The sequence below is a fragment of the Schistocerca nitens genome, chromosome 4, assembly GCF_023898315.1.
Source record: "Schistocerca nitens isolate TAMUIC-IGC-003100 chromosome 4, iqSchNite1.1, whole genome shotgun sequence".
Classification (NCBI taxonomy): domain Eukaryota; kingdom Metazoa; phylum Arthropoda; class Insecta; order Orthoptera; family Acrididae; genus Schistocerca; species Schistocerca nitens.
Window position 1 is genome coordinate 518243157 of NC_064617.1, and position 21147 is coordinate 518264303.

Below are 21147 nucleotides of genomic sequence, written 5' to 3' on the forward strand. Positions count from 1 at the left end.
AAACTTTATAAAATTATAATTATGTGGACTATATTGTGAATACCATGTACATTTCCACATAGTCACGATTCTTGCATTTTTGAAATAATTACAGTTAAAAATGGAACATGGTGGAAGACAAAACGTTAATTATGAATAACTTTCAAAGTATGGCATTTGCTAAGTAGAGAGGCTGGTGTCTTTAAATGGAAGTATAACACTTCAGTCAGAACTACTTGTTAGTCCACTTCAACTGATGACCACAGCAGTTAAGTCCCATAGTGCTCAGAGCCATTTTGTTAGCCCACTTCAAACCCTATTTCCATGTGTTTGTGGAACATCTTAAATTGTAGACATCTTAATATCAAAATAACTTCCAAGTACTTAACTGACCTGTTGTCATCAATAATTGGAAAATTACATTGTGAGTAATAAATCTTCACAATTCTCTGATTGAGTAATAAAGTAGCTAATCAGTGGAATAGTCACATTGTGTCATTCACAAAATGAGATGAAATAAAGAAGAAACATATAATTACTGCCAGGAATGATATAACAAGAAGTAGATGGTTCCAACTCACTCTGTTACAGCTTATGTATGGAATACATACAAGAAGGAATCCTTGGCACTGAGAACCAACTAAAATATTTGAAAACAAATAAATCAGCAGGTTTGGATTTAATTGCAGTTCAGCTACAAAGGGAGTGCTCTTTGGCATAGGGCATGTACTAAGCTAAAATTATTGCGAATCTCGTGCCCATTGCAAAGTCCCAGGTGACAGAAAGAGTAGGTGACTCCTGTAAGTGAGGAGAATAAAATAATGGACTTGCAAATTACAGACCAATATCCTTAACATTGCTTTGCTGGAGAATTCTTGAGTAATTTGTAAGTTCAAATATAATAAATTTTCCTGAGACAGAAAAGCTTTTGTCCATAATATCAATAGGGATTTAGAAAGCATCACTTATTTGAAACTCGTCCTGCCCTTTTATCGCTTGATGTCATGCAATCTTGTTTGAAGGGCACTACACAGGTTCCATATTTATAGATTTCTGGAAAGTGTTTGACAGAGTGGCCCACTGCAAATGGGTAATAAAGGTCTGAGTATACAGAATATGTTCTCACATATGTGATAGGACTGCTGACTATTTAAAATCCAGGATGGAATAATGCAATATTATGAAATGGATAGATTACTACTCATCATATAGCATAGATGCTGAGTCACAGGTGGGGTGGGGTGGGGGGGGGGGGTGGGGGGACCACCTGTCAAACAAGTAAGCTTTCGGCCAAAAAGGCCTTAATCAGAATTAGACGACACACACACACACACACACACACACACACACACACACACACACACGTTTTATCCCCTTAGTGGTTGAATTTCCTAAAAACACTGAGACACACATTTTTTATTTTCTGACTGAGAAACCAAATACCAATTTTCGTAGTTCTAGCTTCAAAATTTCTTTAATAGTGACATACTTTCAGATAGCCTTTCATCCACTGCATCAATGCATTAGGAGTGGAATTTTGGACAATCCTTCCTTAAATGATGCCTACAGTATAAGGTCCAGACCCTCTCCAAACTTCAAGATTCTTCCATCCTTAGTGGTTTGGGCTGGATGATGCTGAGTCAGTCAATCAGTCTGACTCTTATTTCATCTCCTTAGGGGTTGAATTTCCAAAAACAGTGAAACACGTATTTTTCAGTCTCCATATGAGAAGCCAAACACCAGTTTTCAAAGATTTAGCTTTAAAAATGCTTTCACAATAAAATACTCCCATAAAATGTTTCACTCCTTTTCCACCCCCCCTCCCCCTCCCCCCTCCCCTTAGCAGTTGAATTTCCAAAAACAGTGACACGTGTGTGTTTCATTTCTAACAGAGAAGTGAAATAAGACTTTTCACAGATTTAGCTTCAAAAATGCTGGCACAGTGAAGTATTTCCATAAAAGCTTTCATCTGTCATTTCACCCCTGTAGGGGTTGACTTTCCAAAAACAGAGAAACATATTTTTTTTATTTCTGAGAAGCCAAATTTAAATTTTCATAGATTTAGCTGTAAGAATGCTTTCATAATAAAGTATTTTCATAAAAAAGTTCATTCCCTATTTCTCTCACTTTGTGTTCAGTTTCAAAAAGCACTGAAACATTTTTTGTTTTGTTTTATGTTTGTAATCAAGAAGTTCGATACCAATGTCCAGAGATGGAGCCTTAAAACTACTCTAGTGGTTCTGTAATAATAATATATTTTCAAAAACAGCTTCCAGTAGGGTTAAATTTTCAAAAATGCTAAAACTAGTATTTCTTTATTTCTGACGGAGGAACCGTATTCTAATTTTCATAGGTCTAGCTCTAGAATTTCTGTAATGGCATGACATTTTTCAAAAAAAACCTTCATCCCCTGTTTCACCACCCTAGAGATGGAATTTCAAAAAATCCCTCCTTACAGGATGCCTACAGTATAAGATCCACACCTTTGCCAAATCTGAAGTTTCTGTTCTTAGCCATAGAAACTAAGGATAGAAAGTTGAAATTTGGGGAAGAGTTTCTATTCTCAGCGCCACTGTGCCCCTCCCCCATTAACCCTGGATCTTGCCATTGGTGGGAAGGCTTGCGTGCCTCAGTGATACAGATAGCGATACCGTAGGTGCAACCAAAACCCAAAACAGAGGTGTATCTGTTGAGAGGCCAGACAAACATGTGGTTTTTGAAGAGGGGTAGCAGCCTTTCCAATAGTTGTAGGGGCAACAGTCTGGATGATTGATTGATCTGGCCTTGTAACATCAACCAAAACGGCCTTGCTGTGTTGGTATTGCAAACAGATGAAAGCAAGGGGGAACTTCAGCCACAATTTTTCCTGAAGGCATGCAGCTCTGTTGTATGGTTGAATGATGATGGCATCCTCTTGGGTAAAATATTCCAGAGGTAAAATAGTCCTCCTTTTGGATCTTCAGGCAGGGACTACACAGGAGGATGTCATTATCAGGAGAAACAAAACTTGCGTTCTATGAATTGGAGCATGGACCGTCAGATCCCTTAATCAGGCAGGTAGGTTAGAAAATTTAAAAAGGGAAACGGATAGGTCAAAGTTAGATATAGTGGGAAGTAGTGAAGTTTGGTGGCAGGAGGAACAAGACTTCTGGTCAGGTGAATATAGGATTATAAATACAAAATCAAATAGGGGTAATAAGGGAGTAGATTTAATAATGAATAATAAAATAGGAATGTGGATAAACTACTATGAATGGCAAAGTGAATGCAGTATTGTAGCCAAGACAGACAAGAATGCCACACCCACCACAGTTGCATAAGTTTGTGTGCAAACTAGCTCTGCAGATGAGCTGGAGATTGAGAGAAACGTATGTTGAGATAAGCGAAATATTCATGTAGTTAAGGGAGCTGAAAAATTTATGGTGATGAGAGACTGGAATTCGATAGTAGGAAAAGGAAGAGAAGGAAAAGCGATAGGTGAATATTGACTGGGAGAAAGAAATGAAAGAGAAAGCTGTTTGGTAGAATTTTGCACAGAGCATAACTTAATCCTAGTTACACTTGGTTTAAGAATCATGAAAGAAAGTTGTATACATGGAAGAGACCTGGAGACACTGGAAGGTTTCAGATAGATTATTTAATGGTAAGACAAGAGATTTGGGAACCAGGTTTTAAATTGTTAGACATTTCCAGCCACAGATATGGACTCTGACCACAATTTATTGGTTTTAACTGCAGATTAAAATTGAAGAAACTGCAAAAAGGTGGGAATTTAAGGAGAGAGCACGTGGATAAACTGAAAGAACCAGAAGCTGTAGAGAGATTCAGAGGGTGCATTAGGGAATGATTGACAAGCACAGGGAAAAGGAATACAGTAGAAGTAGAATGGGTAACTTTAAGAGATGAAATAATGAAGGCAGCAGAGGATCAAGTAGGTAAAAAGATGAGGACGAGCAGAAAACCTTGGGTAACACAAGATATATTGAATTTATTTGATGAAAGGAGAAAATAAAAAAATGCAGTAAATGTAGCAGGTTAAAAGGAATACAAATGAGATTGACAGGAAGTGCAAAATGGCTAAGCAGGAATGGCTAGAGGACAAATGTAAGGGTGTAGGAGGATATATCAATAGTGGTAACCCCCTGTGGGTCCGGGGTTTGGAATAGGACCGAGGTAGTCCTGCCTGTTATAAAGAGGCGACTAAAAGGAGTCCCACACGTTTCGGACTTTGTGATGGTCCCCTGTAGGGTTTGATCTCCATTCTTCAAAATTTTGCCGAAGGGCGAGCCAATTGGGGAAGGGTGCCTTACATGGTGCATCGTGCCCATCGTGCATTGAGATCTTTATCCCACTTTCTCGTTGTCACATTTCAGTCCCACTCATTCTCCATCTCGCGGATGAGGACACCTTCCTGGATGTGTTATCGACCATGCACTATGCAGTGTCGCTTTCTGTGTTGACAATGACCGTGGACTTCTTTGCACCTGATATCCAGCAAGATAGCCAGTCCGTTGTGGTGGGGCCACCATGTACCCTGTTGGTTGTAGCCCCCCGACAACAAAGGGATCGCTCTGCTGATGCTTGTGCCGTTAACTCCCCATGTGTGCCAAGGGGTAGATGCTCATCCCCCAGGTGGCCTCTGCTGCAGCTGGGTGGTGCCCGTGGGGAGGGCCTCTGGTCAGAGTGGGTGGCATCAGGGCAGATGACACGTGATGAATCGTATCCATCATCTCTTCCTGGTGGTGAAACACCAGCAGTCTCTTAAGTGTTCATGAGCTCAATTCAACGCACAGACGTACGACCCCAAATCATTCCCCTCCCTGGCCACACCGTGGGAGGAGTGTCAGCCTAAGGATGGCAGCGGATCTTATTTGCCCCAGTACCTCGTATGTTCAAGAGCTGATGGGGAATCTTTCATGATAATGAAGCCTCAGTTTTTTGTTGAGCATTTAGATGACAAGTTTGGGGAGTTGGAGGTATTTCCAAAGTGAGATCTGGGTCAGTCTTGATCAAAACAGCACCCTCTGCCCAGTCACGGGAGTTACTCACTTGTGACAAGCTGGGGGATGTTTCTGTAGCCATCACACCCCATAAGAGCTTAAATATAGTCCAGGGAATCATATTTCACAGGGACCTTCTTTTGCAGTCTGACGTGCTTTGCACTAATTTAGAGTGGCGAGGTGTACGTTTTGTCCAGTGTGTCCACCAGGGTCCGAAGGATAATCAGGTTGCCACAGGTGCCTTCATCTTGGCCTTTGTGGGTGATGCATTGCCTGAGAAGGTCAAAGTGATGGTCTACCGCTGTAATGTAAAGCCCTATATCTCTCCCCCAATATGGTGCTTTAAGCGCTGGAAGTTCAGCCATATGTCCTCCTGCTGTACTTCCAGCATCATATGTCGACATTGTGGATGCCCATCACATCCCAGTACTCCATGTGCCCCGCCTCCCATCTGTGTCAACTGCGGGGAGCACCATTCACCTTGCTCGCCAGACTGCAGGATTCTCCAGAAAGAAAGGAAAATCTTGGAGTACAAGACCCTGGACCGACTGACCTACACTGAGGCTAAGAGGAAATTTGAACGCCTGCATCCTGTACGTATGACATTGTCTTACACCACCACTACAGCAGTTCTGGCACTATCAGCTCCGCCAACCCCAGAAGACTACAACTGCCCCCTTGATGGTAGGGGGCATTTCCCTCCGTGTTGCTACCCCCCACCCCAACCATGAGGAATGTCTGTGCCCACTTCTAAGCTGGAGAATCAGAAGTCTTCTTTGGCTTCTCTCTCTAGGAGGGGGTCCCTTGGGTCACTCCCTTTTCAGGTTTCTGCTTGTGGGAAAGATGACACCCACCAGTGGCTGAAGAGCTCAAAAGCAGCTGGTCATAGGGCTTCATGCTCATCCTCAGTCCTGGAGACTGAGCCAGTGAAGTCCTCCCAGTCACCCTCTGCCTTGGCCAGTCTTTTATAGTCTGTTCATCCCAGATAACAAATCTACCGAATTTACCAAGTTGACTCACAACCTTGGTCAGTGTTTTGAGACCCATGGTACCTTGAAATTTAATTCTTGCTAAAGTCATACACATTCCAAACTGCCTAATTTTACATAATTACATGCCTGGGATGCTTGCACTGCCTGCCTCAGTTGGTTTATCGGTCTCCACCTTCAGTCAGAAGATGTGCTGTCTGATTTACATTAGTGAAACACATGGTATGAAACATTTTTAACAAAACTAATTATCACACTACGAAAGATTACTGTGTAGGTACTTCTCATGGTAATTTACTTTATTCTGTACTATTGTAAGAAGCAATTATCCGCCATTGACCATAGGCCACTGGGCAAAGTAATGGATCACCACGAGTCCCCTGCAGGTCAGCCTATTTTTTAACTGTTATGGGAGAAGGTTTAGTTTAAATTTCGTTCCCAAGAATAGCTACATTTATTTATACATTGGAGTTTTTATGTCAAATTCTTACACGCCTCATCTAAATGGACTCAAATACACCCTTCATATACAGGGTGGCGCACAAAATGTGTTACCAATTGTTTCTTTCACAATTTACGACGCACATTAGATATCGCACTGGGATCTCTACAGCAGTACCAGCAGAGCTTGGAAAAACAAGTGAGTTATGAAATGACGTGTAAGTCACGATATTGCCGCTAGGAGACTAGTAAGCAGCAAAGGATGACAATGGAAGACTGACGACACAGCAACGATCGGCAATTGTGTTACTTTTTGTGACTTTGTTACTTGTTGTGACTCGGAGGCGTTTTCGACAACAGTTTAACACACGATGGGTCCGTTGCAAGAAGACCATCTGCAGGTTGTACGATAAATTTGTACAGGAAGGAACAGTATTGGAAGCGAAGCGACCTCGGCCTAAGCCTGTTTGTTCGGCGGAGAATATTGAAGCGGTACGAGTCGCTGTACAGAGAAGTCCCAGGAAATCATGTAGAAAGACAGCAGTGCAACTGGGAATATCCCGACGCTCCGTTCAACGCATTCTTAAAAGTGACCTCCATATGAACCCATACAAGATGACCTGTGCACAGAAGCTCACTGAAGAATACAAGCAGCAGAGACTACTGTTTGCTCAGTGGGCCGAGGATAGGGAAGAAACTCTCAACAATGTTTGGTTTTCAGACGAGGCGTATTTTCATTTAGACGGTGTGGTAAACAAACAAAATGTATGCTTCTGGGCCACTGAAAACCCACAAGTGCTTCATGAACGACAACATTATGTTCCGCGGATTACAGCGTGGGCAGCAATTTCCAGTCACGGACTTATTGGACCCTTTTTCTTTGAAGAAACTGTGAACAGCTGGTGTTATTTGAGCATGCTTTGCAATAGCTTCATTCCACAGCTTCTTGTTACTGCCTTGCCTTTCAACACGCAGTGGTTCATGCAAGTTGGAGCAAGACCACATACTGCAAACACTGTGTTGGAGTTTTTACACTAGCATTTCGACATGCGGATCATTTCACTCAGGTTTCCAGGTCGCCTCAATGATGGAAAAAATTGGCCCCCCAGTAGTCCAGACCTCAATCCATGTGACTTTTTTCTTTGGGGATACCTAAAGGAAATAGTTTTCCCGAAACGTCCACGTGGTTCAATGGGGCTCAGAAGACTTATTCTTCAAGCTTGCAGTGAAATTACGGAAGACATGTGCCATAGGGTAATCACTAACTTCAGTGTTTGTTTGAAGGAAGTTAGGAAACAAAATGGTGGACATATTGAGCATATGCTGAGTTAGAACAAATCTCCATGGACGGCTCTTCATTGTAGTATATGTTACTTTCCGATTGTATTGACAATAAAGTTTATATTCAAAAACAAAACGGTAACGCATTTTGTGCGCCACCCTGTATTTATGCAGAAGAATCAAAGACTAAGGTGTAGGTATCCTGCCTTTATAATTGACCAATGGTGTGATGGAGTTAATCTGGTTTGAAGGGTCTTTCTCATTGCTGCAATAATATGAAAGCCATTGGTCACAATGGCTGTACTGATGTCAAAATGTCATCCATAAGCATAGATGGTGCTTTGTTGCTGCCAAAAAGTGCTTGGTATTTAGAGCTGCAAGTGATTAAATGCTTTATTACTTTATTAGGTGAGGAATTATGTTGTTGTTTTGATGTTTATTAAGTTAAAATTATTTATAATTTTATTGGAACTGTACACATTTTGTGGATAGATTTTTCATCTCATTTATTTCAAAAAAGTTTGTTGACTTCCAGATAGAAACTGAAACTGCAAAGAATGTTGGATCCAATTTGGAGAGAGTTTCTGCTGACTTGCGACAGATGCAGCAAGAAAATGCTGCACTTACAGCACAACTGAAATCTAAAGCTCAAACAAATCAAGTTTGAAGTTGGTGCAACAATTCACATTTCATGCATGTTAATAGCTCATGGTTAAGCTAGCTGTAGAATAAAATTTATGATAATATTGATGCAATATGGTTTATTAAAAACTGCAGACTTTTTCCCCCCAGTGCAAGTGTCTGCTCTATAGGCCAACCTGGTGACTGTCGAATTTCAGTAGAATCACATATAATTATTTGTTAAACAGAACTTTAGACTGAAACATATTAGCAACATATAATGTCACCTCATTGAGGTATTGTGATATATTACATCGTGATTGGGAAATGATGAAACATGTACATATATTTACAATAGTTACATGCAGAATACTTGTAGAAAAAGTGCCTTATGGGAAATGCTGCTGTTTTCTTATTTGCAGAAATTGTTCTCTTGCAAACAGCACTTACAATTTTAAACGGATATAGACAGTAGGAAATCAGTTTTTGTTATTGACTGTGCAACAGCTTTGTTGAAGTGTAATATTGTAAATTACCACATGATAACATTCACTTTCACATCACATTGCTTGTATGGTGCTTCTGTAATATAACTCCATTTTGTAAAGAAGTTTAAATAATATGCTTTCTGGCAGCTTCATTAGATTACTTTGTGAGAAATGTGATTATGGATTAGTGTATGGAAAATTATTGTGTAGAAAAGGGTATGGTGTTCAGCAGGAGAAGAATCAGCCTGTACATGTGGTAGGTACAAGGCCTAAACAACCAGAAAAGGAAGATGAAAAGGCAGATGTGTGTATCTGATCAGCACAAGAGGAGATGCAAATATTTATATAGTGATCCTCAGGATTAGTGGCTACAAATTTACCACAGTACCAGATGCCATAAAAATTTCAAAGTTGTTTCCCAGCCTTTTACACTACATTCTCGTATTTTTGCTACACAGCAGTCACAGTTTCTAGCACTGAAAGGGAAAAAAAGGCTATTCTTATATGGAAACATTTGGGCATTTACAAAATGTTCTTATGTGTATTTATATCAGGCTGTGGGAGGTGTTTCTGTCACAGAACGCAAATTAGGTAGATGAATCATGTTAACAAGCAGCTAAGCTAATGGAGAACTCAGCATTTAAGTACTTTTGTTTCCAAATATTATTAACTGGAATTATTTCCAACTGCGCAAATTGGGTGAAAGATTAATATAAATATCACTGTGTATGCTTTACCATAAGAAGAAGGTTTTGTTGGTGTAAATATTAGCTAATCTACTTTTTATTGGTTGGACTGATGAAATAATGTAATTTGAGTGTTTTTTGAAGTATTCTACAAAGTAATGTAAGAGTAATGAAGGGAGACTATGATAATTCAGTATGTATGTAAAGAATTGTTGATGAGTTTTGAGTTTTCCGCAGCTAATGCATTGTGTGCTACCAACTAAAACTTGGGGCATGGAATGTTTAGATTGGGAAATTGTGTTTTTAAAGGCATTAATGACGGAATTAAGTAACTTTTATTTCCTCAGGCAATACTTATTTTGCAGTTTCATATTACAGACTCACAAATTTCTTGTTCTCCAGGCAACTGAGAACTGAAATTTTCCTACCAAGGCATCAGCCAGTACTGGCATTGCTACTACCAGCTGAATCAGTGATCATGTTAATCAATTGCTGCCTGCATGTTTTATGATCTTGATTCTGTTGTTGCTGAACATTTTCTTGCCAGTGGGGTGATCTGGGAGCTTTACTAACTAAGCTAATAGTGGGGGAAAAAACCTTGTGACTCACTTGAACAATTGTGATGGGGTAGATTATGATTTGATGTTGATATTAAAGTTTTGATCATTCGTTTAGATAACTACTTTTTTATTTAGTATGATTTGAATTGTCTGTATTCAAAAAGCTATGATGCTAATTTATTCATACAAATAGTGGAATTTACTGTTTCAAACATTGCAGTGGGGTTGGGAGTCAGCTGTAAACAGCATGTAAATTATTCAATATTACACAAGCGGTCAGTGACATTTTAATGTGAGAGTTTCTGAAATGTGAAGCTATGAAAAACAAATGAATTGAAACTTTATGATGTAAACATATTTTCAGTTACTTGATTTTTTCAGCAGACTGGGCTCTTCCAGTTAGGTGTTTTTGGAAGAGAATGGCCCACTAAAGTTAGTGTTTGTGATTGAGTTCACTTTTAAGTAGTCACTAATACAGAAAATCAGAATGGCTATTTTCAGTTTTAGTTTATGTGGTGGTGCAAATAAGGAAAAAGTGAAAAAAGATGTATAAGAGCAAATTTGCACCTAAATGCCTCAATTATGACAGCAGTTAATCATTTAATTCCCCATTTGTGTGGTCATAGCTTATGTATAAATACTTTCTTCATTCTGGCATATAACAATTACACAGCCAGTAATATTGTTCATTAAGTATTTGTGACAACAGTTGATTTATTCTGTGGTATGAAAGTGAATGAGAGAAGTTACAGATGAAAATGCTAAGTAATGTCGTCTGATATGCACCATTAATTGAAGTGTGTGTTTCTTAGAGCAAATTTTGTTATGGTTGAGTTGTAAATGATACATTCCCATGTAAGTCATCTCTCTTCATTGATGGTGATTATGTTGTATGCTGCTATTTTGCTATAAATTTGTTAACATGTTGCAATATACATATCAAATGTAATATTTATATACAGAAACATTGAGAGGTCTGTAATTTGTTCTGGTGTGTTCTAATAAGGATGATATTTATATGCATGAAGAAGGGGAAACAATGTTCTCATAAGTGAACATGTATGAAAGTAGAGCATCTTGTGTATTAATGGTGTTAATTAGCAAGAGAAACTTCTTAATACACTGTCTATTAATGAATAGTGGTCAGTATCGGTGAAATGTGGAATATGTACCCCATTTCTGGTTGTATTGGAAGTAATATACTAGATTTAAACTGACAAATTGAACATGTGTCAATGAGAGTCGTATTTTCATGTTTATTTGTTGCCATAATAGCTTTACAATTCCCATTTATGTTGTTGATATTTTTTACCATTGAAAACTTTGAATTTGGTCGATATTTTACAAATGATTGGAAATTTCTAATTCAAGGCACTGAAGCAGCCTTTCTTTTGGAAAATAGAAAAATGCTTTAGAACAATATGATTTGCTTTTCATCTTTGTAAAAGACTTGACTTTATTGCTAGGATGCACTGGTTTCATATTTATTCTGTACTAGATGACTCAAGTAGCTCTCACAAATGTCCAACAAACAAGTAACAAATCATGATGTTGCAGAACCTTCTGAAAGCAAGTCGGCAAAAAAAAAAAAAAATTGTAATAACTTGTTAAACTTGGCTGAAGAGAAGCATAATGAGTATTTTTTCACTTATTGTTGATTTTTAGTCTTGTTTGTTGTATTTATGTCAGTAATGGTTCCAGTAGCAATTGGATGTGGTACAGCGACAATACAAGGAGAGATTTGTTTGTTATTTATACCTATGTGTTAATAAATTTTTTACATTTTTCAATTAAAACTAGTCATCTGCACTTTCTACACAGTTTGGACATCATTAAGTGTGTGTGTGTGTGTGTGAGAGAGAGAGAGAGAGAGAGAGAGAGAGAGAGAGAGAGAGAGAGAGAGAGAGAGAGATGAAAAGTTTGACAGTTACTTGTCAGTTTGAGAAAAGCAGCTGTATATTCAGGATTTAACATTTGATATATTTGGTAAGGATTTAGCATACCCACTAGCAAATAGTGAGATTGGGTGCACACGAGCTGCCATGAGTATCGAAGAGGAATAGTGCAGAGCTAATGATCCAGTTGTTTACTTGCTGGCGGTAAAAGACCTGGTCCAGCAATTCTTATGCAGACATCAACTGCATCGGACCTGGGCTTTGCCTTGTATCATCCTTTGTTTTCTGTGTGCTTAGTTTACTCATTTGCTTGTGATGGTAGCATTGTGTTTGCTCCATGCTCATCTGTATGCAGTGTTTGGACTTTTTGCTCCATGATACACTGATTCACACATTGAGTTTCATTCCCTCTTCCCAGGTTCAGCTCCCCGAGTTTGTACTGTAGTTGAGCCACTGTTGGCCAGTAGAGTAAAATTTTGTGCCAACTGTGACATTGTCACTAAATTGTCACGCCTGTGCACATGCTAAACTTCTTATATTTTACAATCTTTATATGTTTTAGAAATGTATTACAAAGACCTTTAGATAATTTGCAGTGTGATGTTACATTATTAAACACAAAGCATAGCTGAAAGATCAACATTTATTTAAACTTTATGCGTCATAAATTCAATGTCAAGAAACTAATCAAGTTCGTGTCTTTATTCAGCTTCCTGCTGCAGTACAGTCATCTTACAAATATCAACTTATTAAATTCTCATTAAATTAACATAAATGAATTGGGATAATAGGACATATCATTCATGTGGGTCTGATCTTTATTGTGTATGTGGAGACCTTTTTATTTTGGCACTATTTAATGAGATATTAACTAATTTATTTATAACAATTTGTGTATGTTAATTCTCTAGTGCTGCCTTCAAGACCTACACGACTGTGTGTCATACATGTATCTTGTCTATAGTATTTATTATTAATTTTATAAACAATTTTACATATCAATGTTAGTAACTTCATTAATATTTACTTCATACATGTAATGTTTTTAGTGAGTTCGTCTCTTTATTGAGACTTCAACACTGTCGTTAGATCTTCTGTATCAGATCTAGGAGTGGTTTTTAGTGGTGTTCAAAGCTTCAGATTTTGCACAGTCAGAAGCTGGTTATTTTTGCTTAGCATCCATAAGCATGCAGTAGCCAGTTAGCCTTAAACATCCTGGGATTTCCAAGCAGCAAGGTTACAGTGGCTCGCCAGACAGCTTCCCATTCTCGTTTCCCAGTTCCCTGCAATGACTTGGAACGCAGCTGCAATTGCAGTTGTTAAACGTAAGTTCCTGTTATGAACACTTGGATATTGTTTGTGTTACAGCATTGTGAATGACAATAAGGGTGAGAACTGAATCCGGTGTGGCACATGGTGTATTCTCGTCAAATTTCTTCAGCAGGATCAGCACGCTTACCATGTGTTTCCTGAGCGAAATACTGTTCACAGTCTTTCAGTTGTCAAACCATCAGTAACCACTGGCACACTAAAAGCTGATGACGTGGCTATGACACACATTTATTTGTAATAAAGCCCAAGTAGCCGTTCATTGATCTTACGAATATATGAGTGGCATATATTAAGGATATACTGGGTGAGTCACGAGGTTTCCCCCTGTTTCTGGAGGGTATTCTTTAGGTTATTTGGGACAAAAAATGTAAATAAAGTAATGGGATCAGATCCATAATTAAGGAGCTACAGTAATCGGAAAAACTCAGGAAAATGGCAGAAAAAAGTTTTATTGTAGGATTCACTATAAAAAAATGCACATAATAATTAATTTAAACAATTATGTAGTAGTCTCTTGTTTTCAGAGTGAATTTAAAGCAAGTGTTCAAAATTTCCTTCCTGTATTTGAAGGCAAAGATTTGCACGGGAGTGACCCACGCGAGTAGCATTTCGTAATTTCACATGCTCGTTCCTTACTGAGGTTGCAGCATCGAAAATTCATTGTATCAATTCTTCTCATTTTTCCCGTTTAACTTCGTACACAATGTCTTTCATCCACCCCCAGATGCAGTAATCTAGGGGTGTTAAATCTGGGGATCTGGTAGACCAATTGATAGGGGCCCCACGACCTATCCATCGATGTGGGAATTGCTGATTAAGATAAGCTGTTACCACATGGTGGAAGTGTGCAGGTGCCCCGTCATGCTGGAGGTACAGGTGATGTCTTGTTTCCAGAGGAACGTCTTCAAGAAGCTACAAAAGTCACTGCACATCTGACCATTTAAATTTCCCAGGAGAATAATCAGCCCCAGTAACTGGTCACACACAACGCCATACCACACATTGACACTGAGTCTGCATTGAAATTGAGATACTACCGTGACGTGGATTTTCGTCTGCTCGAACATGCATGTTGTTGATGCCATCTCTTGTAAAGGTTGCCTCATCACTGAACATTATGAAGCGATAGAGCTGCCGATTTCCATTTAACCAGTTACAAGAGTGCAAACGGTTGGCGCAATCATGTGGCTGTAATTGGTGAACTTTCTGCACATGAAAAGGATACAGTTCATTTTCATGAAGAACCCTACATACCTTAGATTGTGAAACGTTCAATCAGTCAGCTAGCTTGAACGAGGACTGTGCTCTATTTAATTAAGAATGTTTTCCTCTTTTGAAGTGAATCTGAATACTAGGAAGAGTACCAGTTTCTTTGCAATGTTCGATGTGTTCCACTAAACATTTTGGCACTCAGAATCCTACGATTAGGATACTGACGGTGATGCCAGCTGGGGTGGCTGAGCGGTTCTAGGCGCTACAGTCTGGAACTGTGCAACCGCACTGCCTCAGGTTCGAGTCCTGCCTCAGGCATGGGTGTGTGTGATGTTCTTAGGTTAGTTAGGTTTAAGTAGTTCTAAGTTCTAGGGGACTGATGACCTCAGAAGTTAAGTCCCATAGTGCACAGACTCATTTTGAGCCGACGGTGATATTTGGCAACAGCAGCTTTTGCATCACCATCACAGAAGCCCAAAATGTACACCATCTCTCTATACTCTTATGATGAAAACTTGTATGGCATCGCAAAGTGTACTGTACACAGGAGGCAATAACAGTAAATAGTGACTGCAATATCAGCAACGTGGTCTTTATGCAAACATATCACTCGCTGCACTTGTCTACATAAGACTGATCATGTGTCCTGTGAACACAAGTGTAGTGCCCCATACACTATGGCATGTTTCGGAACTCTGTTGTAGATCCTTAATTAGTGATATGATCATATTACTAAATTACGTTTTTTGTTCCAAATAACCTAAGGAATAATCTCCAGCAACCGGAGGAAAACCTTGTGACTCGCCCTGTAGAAGTGGCGATCAAAAAATTTCCATGAAAAGGCCATACAGACCAGAATCGCTATGCCAGTCGAGCAAAATCACCATGAGTATTGAAGCAATCAATTATCTTACCGAAGCATCAGGCTGAAGTTTTTTAACAGTGCGGTAAAACATCGTGTTCTGTGTGTGAAAAAGTTTGTAACTGCCAGCTGAACATCCTCATCTGACAGGAAACCCCGGCCCCTCACGACCTTTTTTAAGGGACCAAATGCAAGACATTCGCGTGGGAAGAGATCTGCATATGTATCTACATGATTACTCTGCAGTTCATCATTAAGTGCCTGGCAGAGTGTCCATCGAACCACCTCCAAGCTCTTTCTCCCGCGTTACACTCTCGAATGGCACGCAGGAAAAACGAGCACCTAAATCTTTCTGTGTGAGTTCTGATTTCTCTCACTTTATTGTGATAGTCATTCCTCCATATGTATATGGGTGCCAGTTGAATATTTTCGCAATTGGAGGACAAAACTGGTGATTAAAATATGATGAAGATCCTGCCGCAAAGGAAAACTCCTTGTTTTAATGATTGCCACTTCCTCACTTATCATGTCCGTGGCATGTTGTCTCCTACTTCGCAATTATAAAAAGTGACCTACCTTTCTTGAATTTTTTCCATGTCCTCCGTCAGTCTCATATGATTCGGATCCCACACCGCAATACTCCAGAACAGAGCAGACGTGTGGTTTGTAAGCAGTCTCCTAAATAGACTTGCACTTTCTAAGTGTTCTGCCAATAAATCATGTAATCTTTGGTTTCTGTTACCCTCAACATTATTTATGTGATCTTTACAATGTACATTATTCCTAATCATAATCCCTAACTACTTAGTTGCATTTACGGACTTTAGATTTGTGTGATTTATCGTGAACTGATATTTAGCAGATTTCCTTTAGTACTCATGTTAATGACATCATACTTTTCTTTATTTAGAGTCAATTTCCATTCTTCACACTTTGTCTAAATCACTTTACAATTGGTTTTGATCATCTGATGACTTTACAGGACTGTAAATGCCAGCAACCTCTGCACATAATCTGAGAGGGTTGCTCAGATGGTCTTCTACGTTGTTTATGTAGACCAGGAACAGCAGTGGGCCTATAACACTACATTGGGGAGTGCCAGATATTACTTCTGTTTTACTCTATGACTTTCTGTCAGTTACTACGAACTATGGCCTTTTTGACAGGAACTCACGAGTCCAGTCACAAGTGAGACGATATTTTATAGGCAAACAATTTGATTAGAAGATATCTAAAAATGTGGAACCAATTTGACATCTACTGTCAATAGAACTCGTTACTTCTAGAGAATAAAGAACTAGTTGGGTCTCACAAGAACAATATTTTCTGGATATATGCTGAGTATTTGTCTAAAAAGCATTTTCTTGCCGGCCGCGGTGGTCTAGCGGTTCTGGCGCTGCAGTCCGGAACCGCGGGACTGCTACGATCGCAGGTTCGAATCCTGCCTCGGGCATGGGTGTGTGTGGTGTCCTTAGGTTAGATAGGTTTAAGTAGTTCTAAGTTCTAGGGGACTTATGACCTAAGATGCTGAGTCCCATAGTGCTCAGAGCCATTTGAGCATTTTCTTCGAGGTAATTCATAATGTTCAAACACAGCTTGTGTTACAAAATCCTACTGCAAATCAATGTTAGTGATATCAGTCTGTAATTCAGCAGATTATTCCTGTATCCTTTCTTGGGTATTGTTGCGACTTGTACAACTTTCCAGTCTTTCGGTATGGAACTTCCGATGAGTGAATGGGTGTATTGATGTTAAGTAAGGAGCTACTGTATCAGCATACTCTGAAAGGACTGTGCCCATACTAACTCACAGGAATTTCCTACTTCAATTTCACTACATGGTAAGCCATTTCTGACAGCAATAAACACTCCACTATCAACTGTATTTAATCTATCCTCTCTGATCCCGGTTAGATCTTTTGTAAAAATTTTGGCTGAACTTATTTCAGGCTTTTGCCAGCTTTTTGCACCTATAACAATTTGAGCTTTAGTGGTTTCTATTAGTGCTTGGAGCTTTGCTTCTTTTCCAACAGCAGTGACTGTTTACAACTACAATACCGGTTATTGCGAGGTCTACCTGTCTGTGTTGGTGCCACACCCTTTTAAACTTACATCCTCTCTGTAGTTTCCCGAGACCCTTTAATTTAAAAAGCTGCTCAGTCCCCTTCACATAGCGCATGTTACCTGTGTAGCCACTTCCTGTATGTAGTGTACCCCTAACCTATAAAGCGGAATCTGGATACCCGCCACCCCATGGTGCAAGTCGAGTGATCTGCAGTCTACAAAGTCGTAAATCTGCCTGAACCACTGATTAAGATCCTCCACTCGGCTTATAACACTACCTGCGTTGCGCGTGCGTTCGCTACCTGTATCCTAATAACCGAACTTCTAGTCCTGTCACAGGAAAGCAAAGTATAACACAACCGCAGAATGTCAAATGGCAAATATGGCCTTAATGTGCAGTAAGCATTACCCTCTGGGAGGAATTTTGTAAAGTTTGACCACGCTTTAACATAAGGGATAGAGGGAATCAAACATGAATTTTGCTTAATTGATATGCTTAATATCTTATGATATTATGCTTAATTATGGTTATGAATGATATGCTTAATTAACTTGAAAACAATTTCAAGTTAGAGCTAAATTTCAAATAGGATCAAAATTAAGTGCGTTATAACACCACTTGTGAAGCAAGTGATTTTAACTGACCACAATTATGTTCATTAGTACTAAAACTTTGGTATTTTCAAAGTAAAAGCAGTTCATAGCAAATTAAAGTTTTTCATAAGTTTAATATTATGTGCCTCTCACTTTATCTGTGAAACCAATGACTTAACTAGCATCTTTTATATGCTTTAAAACTGAAACTTAGGCACATTGAAATTAAAACCAAATTATTACTTCTTAACAAACATGATACTCGATCGCCGGCCGGTGTGGCCGTGTGGTCTAGGCGCTTCAGTCTGGAACTGCGTGACCGCTCCGGTCGCAGGTTCGAATCCTGCCTCGGGCATGGATGTGTGTGATGTCCTTAGGTTAGTTAGGTTTAAGTAGTTCTAAGTTCTAGGGGACTGATGACCACAGATGTTAAGTCCCATAGTGCTCAGAGCCATGATACTCGATCTTCAGCACTTCTAGGATAGGACCCTACTTGGTAACATGAAGTGGACAATTTCTATGGTCAAACACAAATTTTGCAACACTTGAATTATTATTGAAACAAACACACACACAAGCACACTGGTTCATTTTTAGAGCAACTCCAAATACGAGAGCACCATTTTACAGCCGGAACCACATCTGAGGCCATTCCATCATAGATTTGGTTTCAGAATGCCTCACTTGGCACCTGCGGTGTTGACTATGCGACTTCTGACCACTGACTGTCTAACATGCTCTCTCTCTCTCTCTTGCCGCCCAGATTGACCGTCAATTCCACCTTTTCTTGTGCGCCAAGCCCTTTCCGTAATGTAGGGGTTCCCTACGCCTTTTAAATTACGTCATATAATTTCCCTAAGTGTGAACTAGTTATTTATATACAATTTTGTTTTTACAAACGGACATATTTTATAAAATTCCATTATTTAAGCACACTATTAAGTTAAACAAATTAAAGATCATAAAGTTCCATTTCCATCTAACCGTTCAAAGGCCTTAACTCATGAAGAATAAACACTTCATAATTACATACACTTAATTACACTATACTAACTACTCATAATCGACAATGGTGTTAAACATGCCCCATGTGTCATTGAGGTTTCCCATCAGGCATACATCAATGAAACATAAATAACACCTAAGCGGTGTCAGACAGCAAATAATTAATCCATCCAACCAAAGTTGGGCATAAGAAAAGAGTCAGAAAATTTTACACTGAGACACAATACACTTTATACACATCACTTCCAAAACAAAACAAAACAAAACATCAATATTCATTTCCATATACACATGACAATCCATTCTCATTTTATGAGACAACAAGCTAAACAGTACGCAAGATTTCTTGCCTCACTAGGAAAGTGGCATAATATTTAATAAACATGTAGGTACCCATATACAAGAATACTCGTAACAATGGCACATAACATTTTACACTTTATACTATATACACTCTATAACATAGTGGCAAATTTATCAAGCAAGAAATTTTTTCATGCTGCTTTCATTAATAGCAGTCCATTTTTGGTTAATTACACAGACATACACACACTTACATTGGGCCTAACATTATTTCTCACCGACCCCAATAGAAATACAGTCCAGTTTTTGAAAAGTCATAGCAAAATACACACAACAATAGTTAAGATAATAATCAGATTATTTAGCTGCCTGCAGTAGTAATTGGCAGTCCATGTTTGCAAACACTTAGACACATATTTACGTAGAAAACACTCAAAAGAATTTCAATTTTTCGTACACTGCACATCACTGATGTATGTTATTCCATCATAAACATATACTCTCTTGCCCCAGTTAGGCAAGTCCTTATTGCTGCCCACATTGTATTCAAGACAGTCCTTTGTCATTGTTTGTCTGCCCCATAACACCTTACGCAGTCCATATACTCATACTGCAATAATTCATTATTGCAGTCTTTATACATCTCATAGTAATAGTCATGTAGAAGGTGTATGACGGACACTAACTTCACTTAATGAAGGTTTATTCACCACTTGCACATACAAGAGTGCGGAGTGAACTGCCTCTGGCCAGAACACATACGGTATATATACAGCTACAGAACATTCCAGTACAATGATTCTTGATATTTGTGGATACTTCTAGAATGTATTTGAACCGAATATAGAAATTAAAATTCTACAGTCCAGGTGAGTTTGGAACTCGTGACCCTCCATGCAACAGTTTATCATCGTAACCACTTTTTTTTCCGGTGTCACGTCCTTCTAGTCCGAGAATGAGTCATTGGTCCTGCATACTCCAACTCCTGATGACTAATTTTCGCTCTGGTGGTGATCTTCTTAGAACTTCTTTTGCCGCTACGCTCTTCGTCACCTTTACGCTTGTTGCCTGTCGCTGGAGCTTCGAATTTACCCTGGGTTCAGGATCCTTATAGGACATGGACCGTATCTCTGATCTTTCGTCATCTTGTGTCGGGGGCGAAATCTTCAACTTCATAAGTAACATCAGACAACTGTCTTACAACCTTATAAGGTCCAAAGTAGCGCCTGAGGAGCTTCTCAGAGAGACAAACCTTCCAAACAGGAGTGGAGATCCAGACGAGGTCACCAGGTTGGTAGACGAGAGGGCGGTGGCTCGCGTCATACCTTCAGCGATCGTTTTCCTGAGCCTGCGGCGTGCGGAAACGAGCTGACTGCCGAGCTACCTCAGCTCTGGTTAACATCTGGCTGATGTAGTCGTCGTCCACGTCGTCAGGATGTAACGGAAACACAGTGTCCATCGTCGTAGTCGCCTCACACCCATGCAACAGGAAAAATGGCGTAAATCCTGTGGTGTCTTGTTTGGCGGTGTTGTAGGCAAACGTCACGAAAAGTAGCATCTCATCCCAGTTGCTCTGCTCAACATTGACGGACATTGATAATATGTCGGCCAAGGTCTTACTAAGGCGTTCAGTAAGCCCGTTAGTTTGTCGGGTGGTAGGCAGTCGTCATGTGACGAGTAATGTTGCTTCGTCGGTTTATCTCTGTCACAAGATTCGATTGAAAAACTTTCCCACGATCCATAATTACCGACCTTGGGGCACCGTGTTTCAATACAATGTCTTCCACGATGAATTTGGCTACCTCGGATGCTTCGGCTATTTTCACAGCCTTTGTA

At 39.5% G+C, this 21147-nt stretch overlaps 1 protein-coding gene across 2 annotated transcripts in view; it reads left to right on the top strand.

The window, feature by feature from the left end:
• LOC126251701 (coiled-coil domain-containing protein 22 homolog) overlaps window positions 1-11841 on the top strand; it is a 214890-nt gene extending 203049 nt beyond the window's left edge. For both annotated transcript variants that reach the window (XM_049952289.1, XM_049952290.1), the window contains exon 11: window positions 8226-11841. In XM_049952289.1, the coding sequence (XP_049808246.1) occupies window positions 8226-8357 (132 nt within the window). In that variant the 3' untranslated portion in view covers window positions 8358-11841. The remainder of the gene's footprint in view (window positions 1-8225) is intronic.
• The last annotated feature ends 9306 nt before the right edge of the window (window positions 11842-21147 follow it).